The 22890-nt window shown below is 43.3% G+C and overlaps 1 protein-coding gene across 1 annotated transcript in view; it reads right to left on the bottom strand.

Annotated features, from left to right (window-relative positions):
- Positions 1 to 22890, bottom strand: part of Csmd2 (CUB and Sushi multiple domains 2) — a 522404-nt gene that overhangs the window by 143447 nt on the left and 356067 nt on the right. Inside the window, exons 20-23 of the mRNA XM_013020489.1 lie at positions 18638 to 18853; positions 17092 to 17280; positions 10603 to 10772; positions 1486 to 1642 (exon numbers count right to left, since the gene is read on the bottom strand). Of these exons, the coding sequence (XP_012875943.1) occupies positions 1486 to 1642; positions 10603 to 10772; positions 17092 to 17280; positions 18638 to 18853 (732 nt within the window). The remainder of the gene's footprint in view (positions 1 to 1485; positions 1643 to 10602; positions 10773 to 17091; positions 17281 to 18637; positions 18854 to 22890) is intronic.

The following is a 22890-nucleotide window of genomic DNA, read 5'->3' as shown; positions in this document are numbered from 1 at the left end:
CTCAGCCCATTTGCCTTTTGTCTCTATTCCATTTGCTTGCTCTGGGGGAGTTCCTAAAAACAGAATCACATAGCGTGTGGCCTTTGTGACTGACTCAGTGGAATGTTTGAGGCTCACTTCTATCGAAGCCTGCATTATATTACTTTATGGCCAAATAATAATTGTATGCACATAACAAATTCTGTTGATACATTCCTTAGATTTTAATGGGGTCCACTCTTTGTGTCCAGTGGACAAAGAAACTAATAAAACTATGATAAATTAAACAGGGCTCTAAACACTCATATAGTGAGACCAAAGGAGGATATTCTTAGGAGAGGATCACAAGGGCTCAATAGCTATGTGCATATGATCATATAAAATGCTGCTTATGAAATGAACTCCAAGAAATGGAAACAAGAGGTTTGTTTTTTATTTATTTTAAAGGTGATGAACAGGGGGCTACAGTTACTTAAGTAAGTTAATGAGTACATTTCTTTTTGAACACTGTTCTCCCTCCTCAACTCCCCCCCCCCACTTTCCCCTCCCCCGCAAGATTTTGTTTTTGTTTTTGTTTTGGGTCCGGTCACGGGGCCTGAACTCTGGGCCTGGGCGCTGTCCCTCAGCTCTTCAACTCAAGGCTAGCGCTCTACCACTTGAGCCACAGTGCCACTTCCGGCTTTTTTCTTTTTGCTTATGTGGTGCTGAGGAGTCGAACCCAGGGCCTCAGGCATGCAAGGCAAGCGCTCTACCACTGAGCCACCTTCCCAGCCCCTCCCCCGCAAGTTGTAAAGTTCATTTCCAACATAGTGTCCAGTGAGTATCATTGCTGCATTAGTTCATCCTTTGTCCTGCTGTTTCTGTGATTCTCTTTCCCTTCCATGGATCAGATAAACTTATATACAAGACAAAGGGTACAGAAAACTAAAATAGAAATAGCTACAACAAGAGGTTTTTAACTTTACTTTTTGTGGTTCTTTTTTTTTCTTTCTCTTTTTCCCCTTTTATCACTGTTTTTTTTTTTATTTCTATGTAAGTTTATCTGACTTGGGAAGGGAAAGGGAAGCACAGAAATGATCGGACAAAGGGTGAACTAATTCAGCAGTGATATTCACTGGATACCATATTGGAAATGAACTATACAAGGAAAGGGGGTTGGGAGGGGAAAAACTGGTAGAAAATGAGGGAGGGGGTGATACTGTTCAAAAAGAAATTTACTCAATACCTGACTTATATAACTGTAAACCCTCTGTACATCACCTTTACAACAAAAATTTGAAAAAAAGCCAAGATATATGCACCATTGCTGGCATAACAAAATGTACTGTTGTGTAGTCAACTGTTTGTACTTGGGAACATACTCTGCAATGATAACATTCAAGTGAAAAATAAAGCTGTGGCAATTATTGTCATTATCAAATATCAGAAAAAAGAGAAACTAATAAATGAAGTAATGAAACATGATAGGCAATTTTCTTGTTTTAGGGATTTCAGATGTGAACTTACTGGAAAACTGCAGTTCAAAGCCCATACTGGTATTTTCAGCATCCGTGACGAAGTCAAGCCACAGGCTGCTGGATGTGCTGTTCAAAGTCACCCCCAACATCTCAGTGCGACTGAAGACCCCCAGCAGACGGGCAGAATTGTTGCTGCCATCATAGACCTGGAAACAGGGGACCTCAATCCAGTGTCATCAGCAAGGCTGTATTTCAAGTAATTCTCACCCTGCAGCCCACATCCCCAGTTCTTAGCACCAGTGGCAGTTTGTTTTCAGATGCAGGAAAGACAGCCCAGTGAAGCCAAGCTGTGGAAGTTATCTCGGTCCCTCTGGTTGTCAGCTCTGTGTCCAACCCATCTAATGCAAATCTCATCTTTGGGAACTCGTTGCTGTTCTAACCTTTCCAGTGGAGGTCTGCTTCTGTTCCCTCCTCTCCCACATGCCATCAGCTTACTCTTTGTCAGCCAGGGAAGGCCCAATGGGTCTGCCTGACTTCCCAAGCCATCTGTTTCTGCAGACAGACAGTCTGAAAGCATTCAACATCTCAGCATTGCTAAACGACACAGTTCTGTCCTTCCAGTGCATGAGACAGTCATTCTCCCATTTGACCTCACCCAACGGTTGGCAGTGGCCTGTCTTGACCACTCTGCTGGATATGATCCCTGGGACCCAGGAAGGATGGAGTTACAGTGATTGGCATGTCATGGAGATTTTCTTTCCCTACCCCCTGTAATGAAGGACTCTGCCCCTTTCTCCCTTGTAATGAAGGATCCAGCTAGGGCCTGCTGGGCTTGCCAAGGGTGGAATCGCACAGGCATCTGGCCTCTCTGATTCCCATCTGTCCTCTGAACTTCTGAGCACCATCAAAGGCAACAATCATCAGAATAATGAACTGAACTCCCCAGGTTTTGAGGTTGCTGCTCCTTTGGAGATAATTGTACAAATAACAACAGAAGTTGTGATTGAGTGAGAGACCCCCTGGTGTTTTGGTAAATATCAAAGACGGGATCTATGGGTGGGTGATGAATATTTGTGCATGGCACACAATGTGGTGCCAGCTGCCAGCAAATTGAAACAATATTTCTGTCCTACTATTTATGAAGCAAAGCCTTGAAAAAGGAGCCATCCTTCAAGCTAACAGTGCTGTAGATTACAGAGAGTTGTTTGGGTTTCTAAGAGCCTCCAATCTGTTTCCAGATCCTGTGTGCTATTGTTTTATGTTGAGTGACAGAATCCTAGTGTTCCATCTTGAGATCACACCAGTTTGAAGTTTACCAATTATTGTATCCCAATTGTTATCCATATATATATATATATATTTCACCATAAAGACATACATTGAAATTAATGATTCAAGGTGTTGTCAACAGTTACTATATCATAATAAGAAGCAAAGTCAAAAGTCATAGCCTTCTTGATGGAAGAGAGATCAATGTGATGGAATTACCTTGCCGGAAACAAATCGAACCTGATCAGATCAAGCCTCTAGATACAATTTCCATCCTAAAGAATCATAGAGAACTGAAAGAACATATGAAGTAATATACTGGGTATCCAGAATGTGGAAAATTCCACTGAACAAGTAGACATACTTTCTCAACAAATAAATTACATGGGGAGAAAGATGAAAAAAGATGAAGGGAAAACCTTCTAGTTCACAAGAACATGAGACAAGAAAATCCCATGTGTGGACTTTATTTGGAGCCTGATTTAAATAAATAAACTAATTTTTTTTAAAGTATGGCATTCATGAGATAATGGAAAATTTGAACACTCATTGAGTGTATGATGGTATTAAGAACCTCTTTTTATTTTTAATTTTTTATTGTGAAAATACGGTTAAGAACATATTTTTAATTAATAAAATATAATAGGTACAGGATCTCCCTCTTCATCCTACTAAGATGTCAGTCTTTCCAGGTTTTGTTCTATAAATTTCTTTAACATAGATTTATTTCATATATTTTTTACAAAAACACAATAGAGCTATAGATATAATAGAGCAACTTTCACTCAAGCATAATCAATTTATTTTTCAAGACATTAAGTGCCATTTTCCACAACAGCATTTAAATATCTGTAACACTGGTAGCTCAAGTCTGTAAGCCTATGTACACAAGAGGCTGAGACCTGAAGATTGTGATTTGAAGCCAGCCTGGACAGGTAAGTCTGTGAGACTCATATCTCAAACTAGCCAGCAAAAATCTGGAAGTAAAGGTGTCGCTCAATAGTACAGCACTCGTATTAAGTGAAAAAGCCAAGTGAAAATGGGAGGCCCTGAGTTCAAGCCCCAGTATCAGCACTGAAGGAAGGAAGGAAGGAAGGAAGGAAGGAAGGAAGGAAGGAAGAAAGGAAGGAAGGAAGGAAGGAAGGAAGGAAGGAAGGAAGGAATAAGTATCTATAAGGAGGTGGATGGGTGGCTCACACCTGTCATCTTAGTTACTTGAGAGGTTAAGAATGAGAGGATCCTGGCTCGAGGCCAGCCTGGGCAGAAAAGATTGTGAGACCTCTTAACTCATTCAACTATCATCCCAAGATACAGGGTTGGCTGAGATTAGATGGATCAAGGTACCTGGCTAACCCCAGCAGAAAAGGCTGAGCAATTCTGTCTCCATGGAGGAAGCTGAACAGGGAGGTGTGAGTCTGCAATCCCAGAGACAACAGGGAGTCAAAGATGTAGACAGATCCAATCTCAGGCACGTGTCAAGGCAGGAAAGGAGACCCTATCCTAAAAATATCCAATTAAGGACAGGACTGGAGGTATGGCTCAGCAGTACCAGGCCAGCCTGCCCCCCCTCCCCACCCCCACTACTCAAAACCAAAAATAGTTGTAGGAATTTCCATCATAAAATAAACCCAACCCAGAATATAATTATTGACCCATCAACATCCAGACTTTCCTTGGCTCATTAGAGGCACTTGGTAAGTGTATGATAAATAAGAAAATCAGTGTTTTCCTGTAAGTAAATTCCATCTAGAATTTATTTTTGCATTTGGTTGATTGTTTATCCAACTAAATCCTGTTGGTAAATATTTACCCACCACCAAATTTAAACCATCTTAATCCCAGATATAATTCATGCACCATCATATAAACTTGGTTTTATTTGAAAACCTTCTATTCTATTGTATTTGTCTAATTTGTGAATTCTTGTGCCTGATTTACACTACCTTATTGACTACAGCTTTATATTTAATTACACTATAGTGAAAGACCTCCTGTGTTTTTAGCTTAAGAATATATTTTTCTCACATTTACTTGTCTAGATAAAACTCAATAAGTTTTTATGAAATTAAAAAAAAGCAAAACCTCCCCAAAGAAAATCTCCCTGTCATTCGGATTGAGTTATGTTAAATGTATGGATTGATTTGAGGAAAACCTGCACCTGTGTGATATTAACTCTTCCAATCCATATTCATGATGTCTGGCTCCATTTAATCAAGCTGTCATTTGTGTCTCTCAGTCACATGCTCTTATTCCTAACAATTTGCACTGGGACTTGGGCCTTCATATATATTTATCTCTTCACAGGCTATGGCTATCAGTGTTATGTCTCCCTGAGAAATCTAAGGAAGTCCAGGCCATCTGGAACATCTAACAAGACAGATCAGCAAGGTGGCTGGTTTCCGAATGAGCATGCTAAAGTGAAGAACTTTCCACATGCAGTAACAAACAACACGGGCGCCATGGCCTTGAGCATTCTTTGCATACAAGTGTTTTGAGTTTCACTGGGATGAGCAGCTCTAGCTGGAGCTGGCTGCAGGTTCAACTTTATTAGATATTGTCAGGTTGCTTTCTGAGGAAGGATACTAATTGGCACTTCCAAAAGCAAGGGACAACAGTTTTCATCGTTTTTATCCTCGCCAACACTTGGTATTCTCTGGCATTCTGATTTTTTTTTCCAGTTTGATGGAGGCCTAATAGTTCCTCATTCTAATTTGCATTCCCATGATTACCTCTGAGGTTGAGCTGTAGTAATTGCATGTTTATCAACAATTCTCTCTTCTTCTGTGTATTGCTGGCTCCTATTATCTGTTCATCAATGAGCATGACATTTCCCGACATTTATTTTATATTGTCTTCGAAATAAAGTCTTATAATTTTCTCAGTAAAGATTATACACAAGTTGGGGAACATAGTTCTGGATGGTTTACAGTTTTCATTTCTATTATGAATGAGACTTTTTTTCTCTTCCTGATTACATGCTTTAATTGGTTATAGGAAACACCAGCTGCTTTGCTGAATTGTCTTATTGGTCCTGATAGCTTATTAGTTGAATTGTTTGTATTTTTTTAAATAAATGAGGCAATTTTCCATATTCCTTTCTAATTTTCATGGTTTGTTTTTATCTTTTTCATTTTTTGGAATAACTGTAATGGGCTGGCTCATTGGTACAATGCCTAATATTACTGGGGATGGCTGTATTCTGGAATTGACTGGAAATCTTCTGGAAGTTTTTGCTGCTACAGTACCATGTAGACTGTAGGTGTTTGGTAAAAACTTTCTATCACATTGGGAAATATGATAGAAATGTGGCTCTATTAATAAGGTTTGGCTTTTTTAAAGATCTTTTTAAAAATCAAGAATGGATATTGAATTTTTTCACTTGGTATTTTGGGATCATGCATTTATTTCTTCTAATCTGCTCACAGAATATTAGATTGGGTCACATGAAATTGCCAATATTTGAAGAGTTATGACCCATGTTCTGTTGACACATCCTTACGTTCCTGGCATTGGGCCTGTTTGGTTGCTTTGTCTCTAACCCCTATCTAGATTCAATCTGACACCGGATCCTGGATTTTCAGGTATGTTAGCATAAGACAGGCTTCATAGTTTCTGGTTTCTGTTTTTTTTTTTAAAGTTTTTAAAATGATAAATTGACAAACTATCTCTGCATATATTTATGGGCTATGAAGTGATGTTATGATTTACAAAAACAAAGTGCTGAAAATTAAATCAAACACATTAACATATTCATCACCTGAATCATCACTGCTTTTTTGGAGTGTGACTTTGAGATATTTGATCCATTTCTGTACTGCTTACCATATTAACCATGTTGTATAATAGATCCTAAAGACAAGAGTTCTTTCCTCCTGTCTGACTAGGGCTTTGTACCACACCCATTACCTCCCCAATCTCTCTTCCTCTGGCTTCTGCAAACCACCATTCTACTTTTCAACATACATGATTTGGGAGAAGGATCACAACTTATTCTTTTGTGAAATGGTTTGATTACTGCAGAGATGAATGGTTCCTTGAAATTTTGTTAAAAGTTTACCTGTAAAATAGTATAAGCCTGAGGCTTCTGAGAGATATATAGTGGAACTGTAATTTTTAACCTAAGACCCAGTTTATTCAGATTTCCTTTTCATTTTTAATTAGTACTTTTTGTGGTGCTGAGGTTTGAAGTCAGGGTCTCTTGTTTGTCAGGGAGGCACTCCTACCATTCAAGCCATACCACCAGACCTTTCTGCATTGTTTGTTTTTTGAGACAGTGTTTTAAACGAAAGTCCAGACTGGTCCTGGTCTATGATCTTCCTATTTGTGCTCTACGCATAGCTGGGATAACAGACATGTACTACCATGCCAATCCATTGGTTCAGATGGTGTCTTGGGGAACTTTTTTGTTTAGGCTGGCCTCAAACCAAGATCCTTCAATCTCTGCCTCCTGAGCAGCTAAGATTGTAGGCTTGAGCCACTGTGCCTGGAATATGTGAATGTTCTTTTAATCTATAAAATTTTCCATTGAATTTGAGCTCTCAGATGTCTTAACTTGTTATTTGTGCATATTTCTTATTTTAATAATCTCTACTATATTCATGACTATGCTGCATTTTTCATTCCCCATTATTCTACATTTGTTGTTTATTTCTTGATCAGTCCTACCAGCTTTATCTATTATAATAGTTATTTTTCAAAACACCAGTTGTTGTTTTGGTCAATAACAGATATAGCCTCCTCCCCTGGGGCCCCTGGTAGTCTTTCCTGCCTTTATTTTTACAAGTACCTTTCTTTGACTTTCTTTGTGTTGTGTTATATTATTTGAACTACTCAAATCCTTATTTATTTTTAACCTAGGTGATATGTCAGAGACTAACAGAGACATATTAAAATATTCTATGATGACTGTAACTTTATTAAATTCTTTTACATTTCTAGCAGTTCACATTTAATTTATTCATGCTATGTTACTTGGCACATAAAGTTTTATTATGGATTGATTGTGCATTTTATTAATATAAAAGAATTCTCCTTTTCATTTCCTTATGAGATGTGGGAGAAGTTCTGTAATGCATCTTATAATGACCTGATTTCATTTTTCTGTGGTTTACCACCTTATCTTCATTGCCTCCATTCCAGTTTTTTAATTGGGTGATCATGTTTTCTGTCTCCATTCATCTTTCCTCAGCTCATATTGCTCTATTTTCATTATTGCCTATTTTTTTGTCCCATAAATATAATATTCTCTCAAATCCTGTTAAGAAAATACAAATTAGTAGCTTTTAAAGAATATTTCTGTTCTTCAGTGTGCAGGGGGACAATTAGCTCTGATTTTGATTTACATACATATCAGGTTAATTTCCTTGTAGGCACATCATCAAGAAGGGAGAAGGCAAATGGAGAAGGTAAACACTCCCTAATCTCTACGGAGAACAAGCAGGTACATTTCTGAAGGGAGTGGTGGTAGAGATCATAGTATATTTTCTCTAATGAGCCTGGCCACTTGTGATAGCCATCAGTCATGTCATTACCTTGCTTTCTCTGAATGTCAACAAAAGCCAGATGACCTGGATATCATGGTTCTGTGTGCTCCTTCAAGTTCAGTATGTGTTCTGAGGACTGATAGGATTGGGATCTTGTCCCTACCAATGATCCAAGTTTTGTTATTGGCTCTATGTTCTACTGCTTACAGCTGGGTGGGTTTTCCTTAATGTTTCTGGCACTTAATCCACAGACAAGACTTCACCTCTGTGAATTGTGGTTTGATTAGGCTTTTCTCAATTCCAGTTCTTTCTTGAACATTTCATTTGGCAGAAATTCCTTTCAGTTGTATGTGAAAGACACTCTCATAATTTCTAAGACTGAGGCCATAATCCTCTGCTTTTATGCTCTTAGAGTCATTCTCATGAGAACCTGTGGAGGACGTAGTTCTATGTAGGCATTCCATTTGCTATCCTGAGCTGGGAATTGCCTTTCTATACTTTTGCATTTTAAGGCTCTTCTTGTCTTGCTTATGTCAGTAGCAGCAAGGTCCCCTGGCAGGGACTAAAATAAAAAGAAATCAGATGGTGATGGGAGACAATGTGTATGTGACTCTGTGTGTGTGTGTGTGTGTGTGTGTGTGTGTGTGTGTGTGTGTTTATGTGTGTAACAATTTTTAGGAAATCTGCAGTTACCAGGATAAGGAACAGATCAGAGGTCACACATGCAAGAAAACAGGGATTTCCTAGGTCAGAAATAAAGACCATAGAGAGCTTAGACAATCACACATACACAAAAGCAATTTTTTTTGTTGGTAATGGGGCTTGAACTCTTGGCCTGGGTGCCTGTTCTTGCACTCTTCAGCTCAAGGCAACTGCTCTACCTCTTGAGCCACAGTGCCACTTCTGGTTTTCTAGTGGTTTGTTGGAGATAAGAGTCTCACAGACTTTCCTGCCTGGGCTGGCTTTGAACTGTGATTCTCAGATCTGAGTCTCCTGAGTAGCTAGGATTACAGGCATGAGCCACCAGTGCCCAGCTCACAAAAGCAATTTAAGATAGACATAAGCTCAAGATCTTAACAACTCTCTCTCTATTACCCTCACCACCATCTAATTCCTACCATTTCTTTCCTTTATATCAATCTTCTTTTTTCTTTTGCTGATACTGAGTTTGAGCTCAGGTCTCACACTTTTGAGACAGGGTCTGACATCCTGCCTTCGCACAAATTTGGACCATGGTCCATCTATTTTAGACTTCCCATTGTAGTTAGGATGACAGTTGTTCACCACCATGCCTAGCTTCATTCATTGAGCAAGAGTCTGATAGATTTTTATGCCTGAATTGGCCTAGAAAACACAGTCCTTCTAATCTCAGCTTACCATGTAGCTAAGATGACAGGTGTATGCTTCTATATCCATCTATTGGTCAAGAAGGGCTCTTATATGTATGGCTGGGTTGGCTTCAAACAGTGCCTTCCCAATCTCAGTCTCCCAAATAGCTAAGATTACAGACAGGAGCCACTAATACATCACAGGAGCCCTAATACAGATCTGAACACACTTTGTTCCACTGTCACCCACAGAGTACCATCATTACATACTGACATTGCTGTATTCTCAAAGAAGGAATGAATGCATACAGATGAAACATGCTGATATTAAGTATATACAGAAACAGATCCTCTAGACCCGATACACATACAAATTCAACATATGAAAATGTGCATATGAAAGTATCTACAACTGGGTGTCAGTGGCTCACACCTGTAATCCTAACTACTCAGGAGGCTGAAATCTGAGGATCCCAGATCCAAAGATTCCAAGTCAGTCTGGGCAGCAAAGTCCGTGAGACTCTTGTCTCCAACAAACTACTCAGAAAAAGCTGGAAGTGGTGCTGAGGCTTAAGTGGGAGAGTGCTAGTCTTGAGCACACAGAGGCTCAGCAACAGTGCCTAGGCCCTGAGTTCAAGCCCCAGGACTGGCAAAAGAAGTATCTACATCCACAATGTACATATATAAATACATCTACAAACACACAGGGGCACACACACACACACACACACACATACACACACACACACATGTAGGCACATCTATCCTATGAGATGTTCATTATCCAAGTTGAAGGTCACAGTTCATAATGTGAAGCCTGATCTACCAATTACATTAATTTTGTTTGACATGACTTTTGATTATGCAGTAAACTTATAGAGCAGACAGTCCCCAAGCAAACTCCAACACTACATTCTTAGACCCTGAGCCCCCAAATCCAATTTGGTTTTTCAAATTGGTGACTGAGGACACCATCTTGAGAGGAAGGAAGGAGAAAGGTTGGATCATTTGCCTGGGGATAATGACAGAGTAGGTATGCCTTTGCACATAGAAACATACATGCTCTATGCAATCTATCAACTTTACCTTGAGGACATCTCCATCAGAGAGTTCAAAAGCCTTGGCTCTGAGCTGAATCCCCTTCCCTGGCTGGGTCTGGATGGAGTAGATGCATTCATGATTGTTATTGTAGTTCACAGGAAAGTTGGGAGACAGCAGTGTACCCTGGGTGCCCGTGACTGAATTCCCACACTCAGCTGGAAAGAGAATCAAGATAACCATAGATTAACCCACCTCAGTGGCGTGAAGGAAACATCTCATAGCTCTGGAGAACCTCCAAGTTTGTTTGCCTGCCTACTTGTACATCTGCCTGTTGGTCTCCAGGACTACCTATTAGCCTTGTAAAACATATACTTCTGCCCAGTTTTGCCATCTCTCTCCCTCCTGATCTCTCTCTCTCTGCTGTGGAAACAGCAACTAACCACTAGACATCACTATCTTTCACTGTATTAGAAAGACATTGCTCCCCACATCTGTTTGTATGATATTATAGTACCAGAAATGGCCAAGAAGGAGGCAGCCAAGCAAGGAGGGAGGAAGCCTTTCAGTATCCAAAGATGGAAACTAGCAGGGGACAAGATTGAATAATAATTGCTAACTCTTCTTTACAAAGCACCAAGATAGATCTTCTGCAAGAAACCTCAGCTATGCTCACATAATCCCATGAGGCAAATACAATTATCACCCCTAGTTTAAACAGAGACACTCTATTTAAACCATTTACATGAAATCTCTCAGTTCCCTAAAAGGAAAGGCCGAGAACATCACTCCCTTGGGCCTGAAGTTTAGGGCCCTTAGGCACTGAGAAAGTTTTCACACCACCTCATCAAAACCCTGTTGCACTGATCAACTAGTGAAATCCCACCCTTTCCGGAAATCTGTTTCTCTCCTGGATTAGTCATTCATTTCCATTGTCTTCACGCTGTTATTTATAGTATGTATGCCATGTTCCTTGATTTGTTAGGTCTCCACCTCCTCAGCTCTACTGGGATCCTTTGGGGCTTGTCACATCTCTGTCTCTCTGACACACACACACACACACACACACACACACACACACACACACACACACACACAGCACCTGGTTGAGACAGGATCAGTACCCGTACATGCCCAGAGACCCTACAGTGGATTCCCTGAAGTCCTCAGCTGTGAAGTCCCTCTCAGACCAGGGCCCTGCCACATTTTTCCTTGACTGTTTGTTACCTTCCTGTCTTCCCTCACCCAAACTGTGAGCTACTTGAGGACTCAGGCCATGCTTGACATATCTATGAATTTCCAAGGCTTAGCCAAGATCATCTGTAAAATAAACATTTGCCAAATGAATGAATGGATGAATATGGCATACACTGGCCTCAGAAGATGCACAGTCCTAAAAATAATTAGGTTCCAGAAGGATGTAAACACAAGGCCAGATGGCAGACTCATTATTTGTCTGGACATATGGGGAGTTTGGAACATGTTTGGAATCGCTGCAGTGGATGGAAGCCAGTCAGATTTCTCCAAATCACCTACAGTGTCCTTATTCTAGGCACAGTCCTTGGCTGGAAGGGCCCTGAGGTCCAGACCACTGCTTTCAACCTTAGTTGCTCTAAGCTGGTAGCCTACCAGCAGCAGAGTTGGACTCCCCACAGACATTATCATGCACTTGTATGTTCCCTTGTCCCCAAGGTTGCTCTTAGTCCTTTGAAGATAGTGACCACACACTGTTTGAACTCAGAGCCTCACACTTGCTAAGCAGGTGCCCTAGCACTTAAGCAATTTTGCCAGTCCCTTTTTGCAGTGGTTATCTTCAGGCCAGAATTATGTTTTTTATGTTTTGGCTTTCCTAGACTGTGATCCTCCTGTTTGTGCTTCCCTTTGCCTCTGGAATATAGGTGTGATTCACTGCTTCCGGCCATTGTATTGCCCCTTTAGTTTGGAATGACAGGCACATGCCATTATGTCCAGCCAATGATTGAGACTGACCCTCACTTTTATGCCAACATCCTTGAATCGCCACTTCTCAAGCCTCTAGGATATAGTGGGATGGCTTGAGCCATCACACTGGGCTGAGTCCCTTGCTTGGTAGGCTTGATGGAGAGAGGGAGCCCTGAGTGCTTTCCATAAAACTGATTTGTAAAGCAAACCATCTACTTTGATGAATACACTGAGCTGGGGCAGAAAACTGAAGGGCCAGTGGTAGATGGCATCCTGGAGGCAGTGGCTGTCGATTTCAGCAGCTTTGTTTCTGAAGTATGTGCATTTGCTGGGAGCCCTCACTGAAGGTGCGGGCTCACAGGGCCTGCTGACGATGGTATAATACCACATGAGCACCTCTGAAGCACTGCCCTTCTGTCTCTGGGTCAAGACCTCTCCTCCATCTAGGCAGATGGCACATTGTGACAAGCACAGACCCTGGCGGCAGACAGATAAGTTACATCAACTCTGGACCTCGGTCTCCTCATCTGCTTCTAGATAGTCAGTCCCTCACAGGACTGGGGAGAGTGAAGGCCTGCAATTTCATGTGAGATGTAGGTGATAAATGGTGGAGGGGTTAGCATATAGTAGGCCCTCAACCACTGTTATTCCTCTTCTCTCCTCTCAACCTATCACAGGCGAATCCTTAGAGTTTACTTATTTCCACTGGGAACCCTAGCTGCCTGTGCTCCACAACTGGCAGAAAGTCAGGCAGCACATGGTAAGAGTGCCTCAGCTGCCTGGGGCTCATTTCCCTGTTTTCTTACCTTCTGCCTTCCTGAAAGTTGCCTTCCTTTAAACATGGGGATCTAGCCTATTTTTGGACAGATTTCCTGGGCCTGGCTTTCTGCATAGTCACTCTGTGGACTGTCTCTGCCCTCCCATCTTGCCTGCGTGATCAATATCTTTTCGGAGGAAGGAACCAAGGCTGATAGCTTCACAGGTGGCCAGTCCCTGACCAATGAGCAAGGTCCTGACTTCCTGACAGGGTCTTGGTCCTAGGCAGCAGGGAAGGTGGAGCAGGTGGAGAGCCATGTCGTTTTGCTTCTGGGAGAGTTTCCAAAGTAACAGGGGAGGTGAGCAGATACACTGAGAAGCCAAACACAGGCGTAAATGGAAACAAATAAATGTTCCTGAGAAACAAGCAGTCATATGCACCAGCAAGTACTGCTGCTGATTCAACCATCTGCGACTTCTGTCACCCCTGTCAGAGGAGGTCGCATCGAGGGCAGGAGCTGTATCTTATCTGTCAGTCTGGGGCTCCCAAGGCAGAGGGTTAGGTCTTCTCTATCACTCTGGAGCTCCCCAGGATGGGACTGTGGCTCTTGCTATAGACTGGGGGCCTCAGGGTAAGAACTGTCTCCCTCACATCAAAATCAGAGGGCCCTTGAGGTCAGAGCTACTACCCTCTCCCGCTCCCTATCTGTGGTCACACCATACTTTGGAGGCCCGGGCTGCGAGTGTTCTGGTAGTGCTCTGGGTAGCCAAATCATCCAATTGACACCTGCTGGGTGGGCGGGCTCTGGCCGGGAGCAGCCCAAGTGGGCATTCCTGCACTCGTCTAGCATGAGCCTCTGTAGCAGGGCTGGCAGTAATTAGAGGTGATTATAATTACTGTGCGTTATTAATAACATGTGAAACAGAAGACAAATGTAATAATGAAAATATTGCGAGGTGTCATGAACAAACAGTAATTGGAATAATAAGCGAAAGGATGGTTTGTGTAATGAGATCAATGAAGCAGGAGTGCTGGTGTGTGTGCATGCATCTATGGGCTTGGAGAACCCATTCAAGAAAAATTTCCCCTGAACTATCTCACCCAATGGTGTCTTCCCTGAGGAGCAGCTGGCTATTTACCTAGGGTCAGTTCCATGTGTCTGAGTATGCCAGCTCAGAGCTGGGAATAGCTGCCTGGGGGTAGGTATAAGAGAATGAATAAACTTTGGGGTTATTGGATTGATTTTTAAAAATGGAATTCTGAGAAGAGCATGGGAGTGCATGCCAGTAATCCTAGCTAAGTGGAAGGCAGAGATGGGAGGATCACAATTCCAGGACAGTCTAGCAAATGTTAGTGAGACAAAAAACATAAGCTGAGTACCAGGATGCATGTCCATAAGCCCAGCATTAAGGGAAGTGGAGATAGAAGGATTGTAGCCTGAGGCTAGTGTCCAGGGAAAACCATGAGTCCTTACCTGAAAAATAACTAGAGGAAAAAGATTTGGGGATATAGTTCAAGTGGTAGAACTCTTTCAAGTATAAAGTTTTGGAGTTCAAACTCCAGTACTACCCTCAAAATAAGAAAACTGGAATTCTATGCCTCTTGGTCTTAGTATTTCTTTTCTATGATTGTGTAATAAAATATTACCAATGAAATAATGACAGTTATTCATAAATAAATGACAAAAAAGTTATTAGACAAATGATGGTAACTATTTGGTGTTCACTGGCTTATGGTTACATAAGTCATTTAATCTAGAATAAGACCTTTGAGTTAGACATTACTGTCTTCACTTTATAAACAGAAAGCTGAGAGATTTGGTGACCCTAATGATCAGTAATGGGCAGTGGAGAAACTTGTCCTTTGACCAATGTTGCTGTTCAGTGGGCTCAGCCCACCGTGGCAGCCTGGTTTAGTGGTTCTCTGCAGACTAGGGATCCACAGAGCTGTCCCAGGTAAGGCTGGTTTCAAGGATGGTTCCCAGGCAAACTTCCACTGAGTGACCTCTCTGGGCCCCATGGGCTTCGAGATGAAGATCCCTGTCACAGTCACTGCAGGGTTGCTTTGATCTGTATTATGTATCTGATGGGTTTTATGTCATATCTTACATTCAGTGAACACTGTAAGTACATTGCTAATTCAGGCACTCTTTCATCCAGCCCTGCAAGGAGACCCATAGCTTTACAAATTAGGAACAGCTAGCAATTGTCTTTGCTCCCCTGGATACCACCCTATTTCCCCCATAATGCCATCCCCAGGCCCTGAGCTCTGATCGGCCTGCTGTGGGACTCTGCCAAGGATGAAGGCAGGGCTGCCAAGCCCTAACCTGCCACCTCTCTACTTGTTGCAGCCCCTCCTGCTTTCCATCCACCTGCTCTACACCTGCCTCGAAGTCTTCAGAGACCAGGCAGCCTCACTGCTGGGGCCTTGCCCCTCTGCTCCTTCTTGTTTAGTTCTCCACATATCACAGCTAAAATGCAACTCATCAGAGACGCCTTTCTTGTCCATCCCTTGAAAAGAGTGATCTCATCTGCAGCACATTTTTGAGGTCCTGGAGTTTGAACTCAGGGTCTCTAGCCGGTTAGGTAAGTTCTCTAACACTTGAGACACCACCCTAGGCCTGTGTTGCTTTCTTAGTTTTCAGACAGGGCCTTATGTTTTTGCCTAGGGCCAGCCTTGGCCCATAATCATCCTCCCTGTGCCTCCTAAGTAGCTAGCATGACAGGCATGCGTCACCACACCTGGCTTCCTGATTGAGATGTCAGTCGTAGGTGTTGCCCAGGTTGGTTTCCGCTGAGATCCTCCTGATCACTGACTTCCAAGGACTGGGTATAATCTCCAGCATATTCTAAGCTGACTTGATTTTTTTTTCTCTGTACAACACTGAGGGACACAGTACTTATCTGTGTTTGTGGCTTCTGTCTCCCCTCAGTGCACTCCAAATGGAGAGCCCTTCTTGTTTTGTTCACTATTTTTTTTTTTTTTGGGGTCCGGTCGTGGGGCCTGAACTCTGGGCCTGGGTGCCGTCCCTCAGCTCTTCAGCTCAAGGCTAGTGCTCTACCACTTGAGCCACAGCGCCACTTCTGGCTTTTTTCTTTTTGGTTATGTGGTGCTGAGGAATCGAACCCAGGGCCTCAGGCATGCAAGGCAAGCGCTCTACCACTGAGCCACCTTCCCAGCTCCTTGTTCACTATTTTTGGGGGAGGTGGGTAACTATTTTTTTTTTGTCTTTTCTTTTTTTGGTACTGGGGATCGAACCCAGGATGTTGCATTTGCTAGGCAAGTGCTTACTTCTGAGCTACATCCCAGCCTTGTTTAGTTTACTTTTGATCTACAGGCCCAAGATGCCTGTAATGTAGTAGCTTGTGTGATGGGTGCTTCGTAAATGAGCCTGACTCCTGTCTCTCTTGCTTCTCAACTGGCTGGCTGGTCTCCTTAGGGATTCTCCAAGCAAGCACTCCCACCAGAGTTGTAAGGCCCCAGTTAGTTCTATGAAACTGGACCTCCGTGCAGTAGGTCCAATTGATAGCTCAGCCAAATTTCTATGCACCTTAAGGCATGGGCCTTCAGGTAAAGGGAAGAGGAGGTGCAAGTATCCACGTCAATTTTGTTTCAGAGCCCAGGCCTGGCTACAGGACAGCCTCATCCCTTCCTATCCTGGAGAGGAAGTCAGGCTCCTGGCTAATGTCCCACCACAGGTGAGCGCAGACCATGCCTGCTCTCAAACCCCAACCCCTCTCTGCCTCTTGGCCATGTGTAGTCCACCACCTTGCACCACTGGACTAAATTTTGGCCCACCCCATTAAAGTGAAGCAAAATGAAAGCACGTGACCACCTACCAACACACCTTGGCAGAGGCGAGCTCCACAGGCGCCGTCTGCCCCCCAGGCACGTGATGCGGGCGGTGCCCTCCAGACGGTACCCGGGGAAGCAGGAGAAGGTCAAGGTGTCGCCCACACCAAACTGTAAGCCCTTCCGGATGCTGTATGCCGGGACCTCGGGCTCCTCACAGGGCTCCAAGTCGTACTCTGCAAAGATAGTGGAATTGTAGGGTTCAGGGACACCTGGAGGCGTGGGGTTCAGGGATATCTTGGGGAGATAGAGAGAGAAGGTGAGAAGGCACAGGCCAAATGTCAAAGGAAAACAGGGTCAGAGGCAAGGCCAGACAGGGGTACAGACAATGCATGGCACACTGGCACAGGAAGGGCCAGGTAGGCTGTTTGTACCCTCGGTGTTTTGAGCACTGGCCTGGGCAGAATATCTGTAAGGGAGGCCCCCCAGGGAGGATTTCTGATGTTTCACAGGCTCAGCAACTTTTCTTCCCTGTCCCTGTATCTCCATGTGAGCCCCAAGCTTTGGGATAGGCAGAATCTCCCACCCTTTGGCTCAGTACAATCAGCTGGTTCCAGAAAGCCAGAGTCCATGACTGGCCTTGGGCCTTGCGCAGCTCACACTGGGAAAACAACTCCAAATGGACCCTGTGAAGTGGCACTGGCTTTGAGGCAGATGCTGAGCGTGGCGGGGTGGCATTTGTGGACCAGGGACCTGCCTGGTGCCTTCAATGACAGTGTGGAAGAGGGCATCTCCCTTCTGGATACAGCACCCAGGACTCTAAGTGGTTAGGAGAGTCTTTTTCACGTAGTCAAGGTTTCCTGTCTCCCTGTGTCTCAATGGCTAGGCCTTTCCAAGACACTTGGCAGGTGGCTTCTAGCATGGAGGGCCCGTGGAGACTTATCTGGGCCATGTTCCAGTGCCTAGAGGCCAGATCTCTCTTCTCCATCCTAAAAAGATTTATTGATATCCCTTTCCTGCCAGTGGCCAGGTGGTGGGAGGCCTGGGGACAACTTAGGACAAGAGCGGCTGAGGGCTCAGTATTAGAGGATCAAGAACCCACTTTCTTCCCTGAATGCCAAAGAAAGCACTTTCTTTTCAGGATTTCTAAACACCAAGATAACAACCTATTATTATGAAATTAATATTGATGATGAAGATCCAAAATGAGACTAAAACTATCTGATCTGTTAATTTTCTTTCTTTTGTAATTGCTGAGGTTGTAAATTAGGAGAATTTGGAGTAACTAGGGCAGGAAGGGTTTTTTGTGAAGTCCTTCCTCTTGTTCAGCCAGCTCTGTGGGTGGTGTTCAGAACAATCCTGGATCAGAGGAGTTTCCCCCAGTGAACCTGCTAACTCTTTCCAAGATCATTATAAGTGAGTTCATCCTTGTGTCTAAGCCAAGTACCTCTTTTGGCAGCACTGAGAATATTCTCAAGCTTCGAGTGGTCAATAAACATCTGCTAGGAAGACCAGAGACTGGCAACAGAGTGAGAGGGAGAGACAGAATGGCTCTACAACCCCTTCTCTCCAGGGGACCTTGGTGCTCCTTACCTGAGAAGGTGATGTTGAATCCTTCGTATGACATAGAGAAATCAGAAACAAAGCGGACCTGGGCGGTGAAGTTGCCATAGAGCCCGGCACTGATGGGAGCTGGTAGCCTTGAGCCAGTCAACTGCCGCAGGGGCTGGGTGAAGCTGCCATTCTCAGTGATGAGGAGGTAGTCGTGGCCACTCTCCAAGTGGAAGGTGTGGAAAGTAAAGAACACACCTGCCAAGAGATCAGAGGGTCTGGTTGGGGGTGGGGAGATGGCTGGAGCAGCCCAGCTGTAAGCCAGAATCCGCATAAACATGTCAGGTTGGTGCTGGTAAAAGGTCCAGTCCGTGATGGGCACTTCCTGTGGGCATTAGCATTGAAAGGTGGGATTTACAGCTAGGTCTGTGACACTGTTTCGCATCCATTCATTAGTTCATCCAGGTCAGAAGTGTGTTTATTCCCCTCCCTGGTACACTGGGTGGATGGTGGGTGGTCAGACACAGTAGCAGGTTGGGGAAACAAGTTGATTAAATACCAACTTTACACTCTGTTCTTCTAGCATGCAAATACAGCTCTTCCCAAGGAGTAAATATTTGGCTGTGATTCTAAGGAGAAGCAAACAACTGAGATGAAACCCCTGGGTTTCCCAGCTGTGCTGATTGCTTTGGGCTTTTTTTTTTTTTTTTGGTCCATTGTGAGAAAATGAAGACATTGTCACAGAAACAGAGAAGCCCCATGACGGGGTATGAATCCAGCTTTGGTGTGATGAATGCACACCCTGGAGTGAACCGTGCTGAATCATGGGGTGACATCAATCCCTCATGGAACAGGAAAGCTAGGAATCAAGCACCTGTTTAGCAGCCCAAGCGTCATAGCTGAAGCTGCGCGGTATTCCTGTGCTCTCGTGTCTCTGGCTGTCATGTGTGGATCACAGGGTCACCTCATAGGTGGCACTTGGTGAGACGTCTGAGACAACACATGCAACATACCCAGGCACTTCTGGCACACAGCAGGCATCTACCAATCAGTGTTCTCTGCCCAGATCACCTGATCCCCAGATAGCCTGTGGACTAAGGGACACCAAACCTGGGGTCTCCGCCAGAATATATTCTCTGGATGCTTGGAGTGCTTATTTCCTGATATGTGATAAGCTGGGGAATTCTGAATTTCATAAAGCTTGGTTTCCCCAGCTGGGAATCTGCCTCTTTGGGAGCAACCTACTCAGTAGCCTAAAGAAGGGTCTGGGTTCATTTCAACTTAATTCATGTCACACCCATACTTGTGGGATTCCTTGTGAACCAGGCAGAGGGGTAAGGTGCTGTGGGAACTACTTGACACAAAAGACTTGTGTATCAAAGAGTCCAAATCTTCTGGGGAGGTGGATGAAGAAGCAGGTGTGAAGTCTAGAGCTAGGAAGCAAAGGATGCTGTGGGAGCCTACAGGAGTGAACCCAGCCTAGGGATAGGAGAGGAGGCTCAAGAAAGGAAGAACAAAGAGCTAGCCAAACAAGGGGACTTGGAGTCACCACCACTCTGCTGGCTTGGAGAGAAGAGTTATAGAGACAGTTTATACCTTGTGCCAACGCTGAGAGGAAAGAAAGCTTGGCACAGAGGTGCTTGTAGCTAGAATTCTATTTAGAAGGCTTAGCATGAGGGTGAGAAACATAAGCTAGTGCTGTAGGCTTCACAGGCTAGTTTATACTTAAAGGTTGTAGGCTAAGAGTTCAGGGAAACATTTGCATGCCTCTAAGAAAGAAGTGACTTGTCATTCACCCATGACCTCTGGTCCATTCTGTGCCCAGTTACTTTCCATCCTAGCCAATTCCTGTGAATCCCTGAAGACAAGTTTATACTTGAACTCCAGGGTGCCCATCTAACTCCTCAGAACTGGGCTCCATTTTCTAGAGGCCTCTGTGTGCTTTATCATACACAAACCCTGCTACATGGAGATCAGGATTTAGGCTGTCTGTCTCCACCACTGAGCTCTGAGCTTCCAAGTACAGGTATTACATAAGATTTGTTAAGTACCTGATGATTTGCACTGACTTCTAAACTAAGGCAAATGCTCCCTATAATCACAGGTGATGAGACACAAAAAATCATGACCAGAGGTTGTTGCTGTAGGAACCAAGAAGGCTTCACAGCTGCCTGAAGGCTCCTGTCTTTGCCTGGCCCCAAGAAGCTCCAGGCCATTGGGCCCTATATTATTTATGGTTTTCCTTATTTGCAATAACTAGTATATGTCTGAGACAATAATATGTTTTATAGGTCATACAGATTGCTCAAAAGATTTTTAAGGACAAAAGAGATGACTATGAGATGACTACTAATACTATTTTAGGGTGGGTCTTTTCAGAAGCTATTGGCTGCTTCTATGTAAATGCCCTTGTTCATATTTCACACACAGAATGCATTTATTCTCTGGGAAAACTTTGTTTGTTAACAATTTAATGCAACCACCTCTGTGGGTGTGCAAATATTCTTTCCTCATGATCCCTTTTAGTAGCTGCCTAGTATTTCATTCTCTAAGTGGACCATATGTTTATTTGACATTTCCTTATGGATGGATAGTCGACAAGTTCCTAGTTTTCTAGTGTGATAAATAAATAGCTTAGGTTTGCCTGTGTAGCTGCATCTTGATGTATAGTTTTGTTTACTCTCTTCAGGAGAATTCTAGTAAGGGGAATTGTTGACTCTCAAGGCACATGTCCTCAGAAGGCTTCTGATCCCTATCCTCAAACCACCTCTAGAAAACCACTTCCCACCAGGTCAGCAGTGACCATCCTCTCCCTGCTGGTGTTATGATTTTCTATGAGAATATAAAAAAGGGAAATGGTATTTAATTACCGGCTGAAATTGCCTTTCTTTAATTATTGGTGGGGTTGATGTTTTTTCAATTTGTATTGCAATTATGAAGTGTTAGTTTACAGCTCTGCTCATATGGCAGGCCACTGGGCCAGGCATGTTTCTCTCAGAGATATTTTAAGAACTTTTTACACATCAGGTTGGTAATCTTTAGTCAATTACACATATTGCAAATATTCTGGGGTCTATTTACTATTTGACTTTGCATGTTTATGGATTTGTTATAAAGTCTTTTCAAGCTTTATGTTAAATGGTAGCTAGTAGCCTTTACCATGTAGACCTGCCCTGGGAGTTACTTTTAAAAGCATATCCCCAGCAGAAATTAGAGATCCATATGTTTCTAGGGATTTCTGTGGTGAAATGTATAGGGGTATAAATTGGGTTTTAAGCTGCTTTCATATGGTGAAACCACCATTTATGAAAGAATCTTTCATCTCTTCAATGACTCTGAAATGATGCTTTAATCACATACTGAACTCTGTCTTTCTCTCACCTGTGCACAGTTATGTGAGAACACACATGCATACACATAAATGCATCGATTTCTGGACCTTTCTTGCACTCCCCTCTCCCCACTCCTGCAGATGTCTACAGTATTCAAGCTACACTATTCATGTCATTTAGTCCATTAACAACATTTAAATATCTGTGGGGTTATTCTATCTTAATATTTTCCTTGGGCCCTTCTGAATATTATTTCTTCTAAATCAGTGGTTCTTCATTAAAGGCATGCATCAAAATTACTGATGAAGTGCTCTCAAACACAGAGGCCTGGTTTCCATCCCCAACATAGCAGATCACAACCTCTGGTGTAAGAGGGAAGCACTATGACTCTAGTAGAACTTTGGAAGAAGCTCCCGAGAGCTGTCTGTGTCTGCTTGGTTACTACTTATCTCCAGCCCCAGTGTCTTCCATGTGGAGATATTTAATAAACATTGAGAATTAAATGTTGGCCGAAAGTGTTTATTAACTAATGCTCATGTGAGGGAAACTGAGGCAACAGGGCAGGCTATTGAGGAATATGACTGTACATAACCTCAGGAAGAGTAGAGTTATATACAACCTGAAGGGTAGGCTAGTGTGGTGCACATGCCTATAATCCTGGAGCCAGGAGGCTGAGGGATGATAAGTTCAAGGCCAGCTTATGCTACAGTGCGACCTTGTCTCAAAAAAATAAGTGGGCATGAGGAAGAGGGAGCAGAAGTGTGCTATGTTCCTCCAGGGAATGGCACAGGACATCTACCTAATAGACTATGATGAGGAAAGAGACCTCATTTATGGAATGGGTTGGGCATGTTCCCACTGGTGTTTAGACTGAGGGTATGCTGCCATCTTGTAGGCGGTGACTTAGATGGGATTTGATGGTTGGTAGCCAATTAAATGAATAACATTTATTAAATGATTTGC

The sequence above is a fragment of the Dipodomys ordii genome, unplaced genomic scaffold, assembly GCF_000151885.1.
Source record: "Dipodomys ordii isolate 6190 unplaced genomic scaffold, Dord_2.0 Scaffold51, whole genome shotgun sequence".
NCBI lineage: Eukaryota > Metazoa > Chordata > Mammalia > Rodentia > Heteromyidae > Dipodomys > Dipodomys ordii.
The sequence above is the reverse complement of the archived record's forward strand: the minus strand, read 5'-3'. Positions and strand labels throughout refer to the sequence as shown.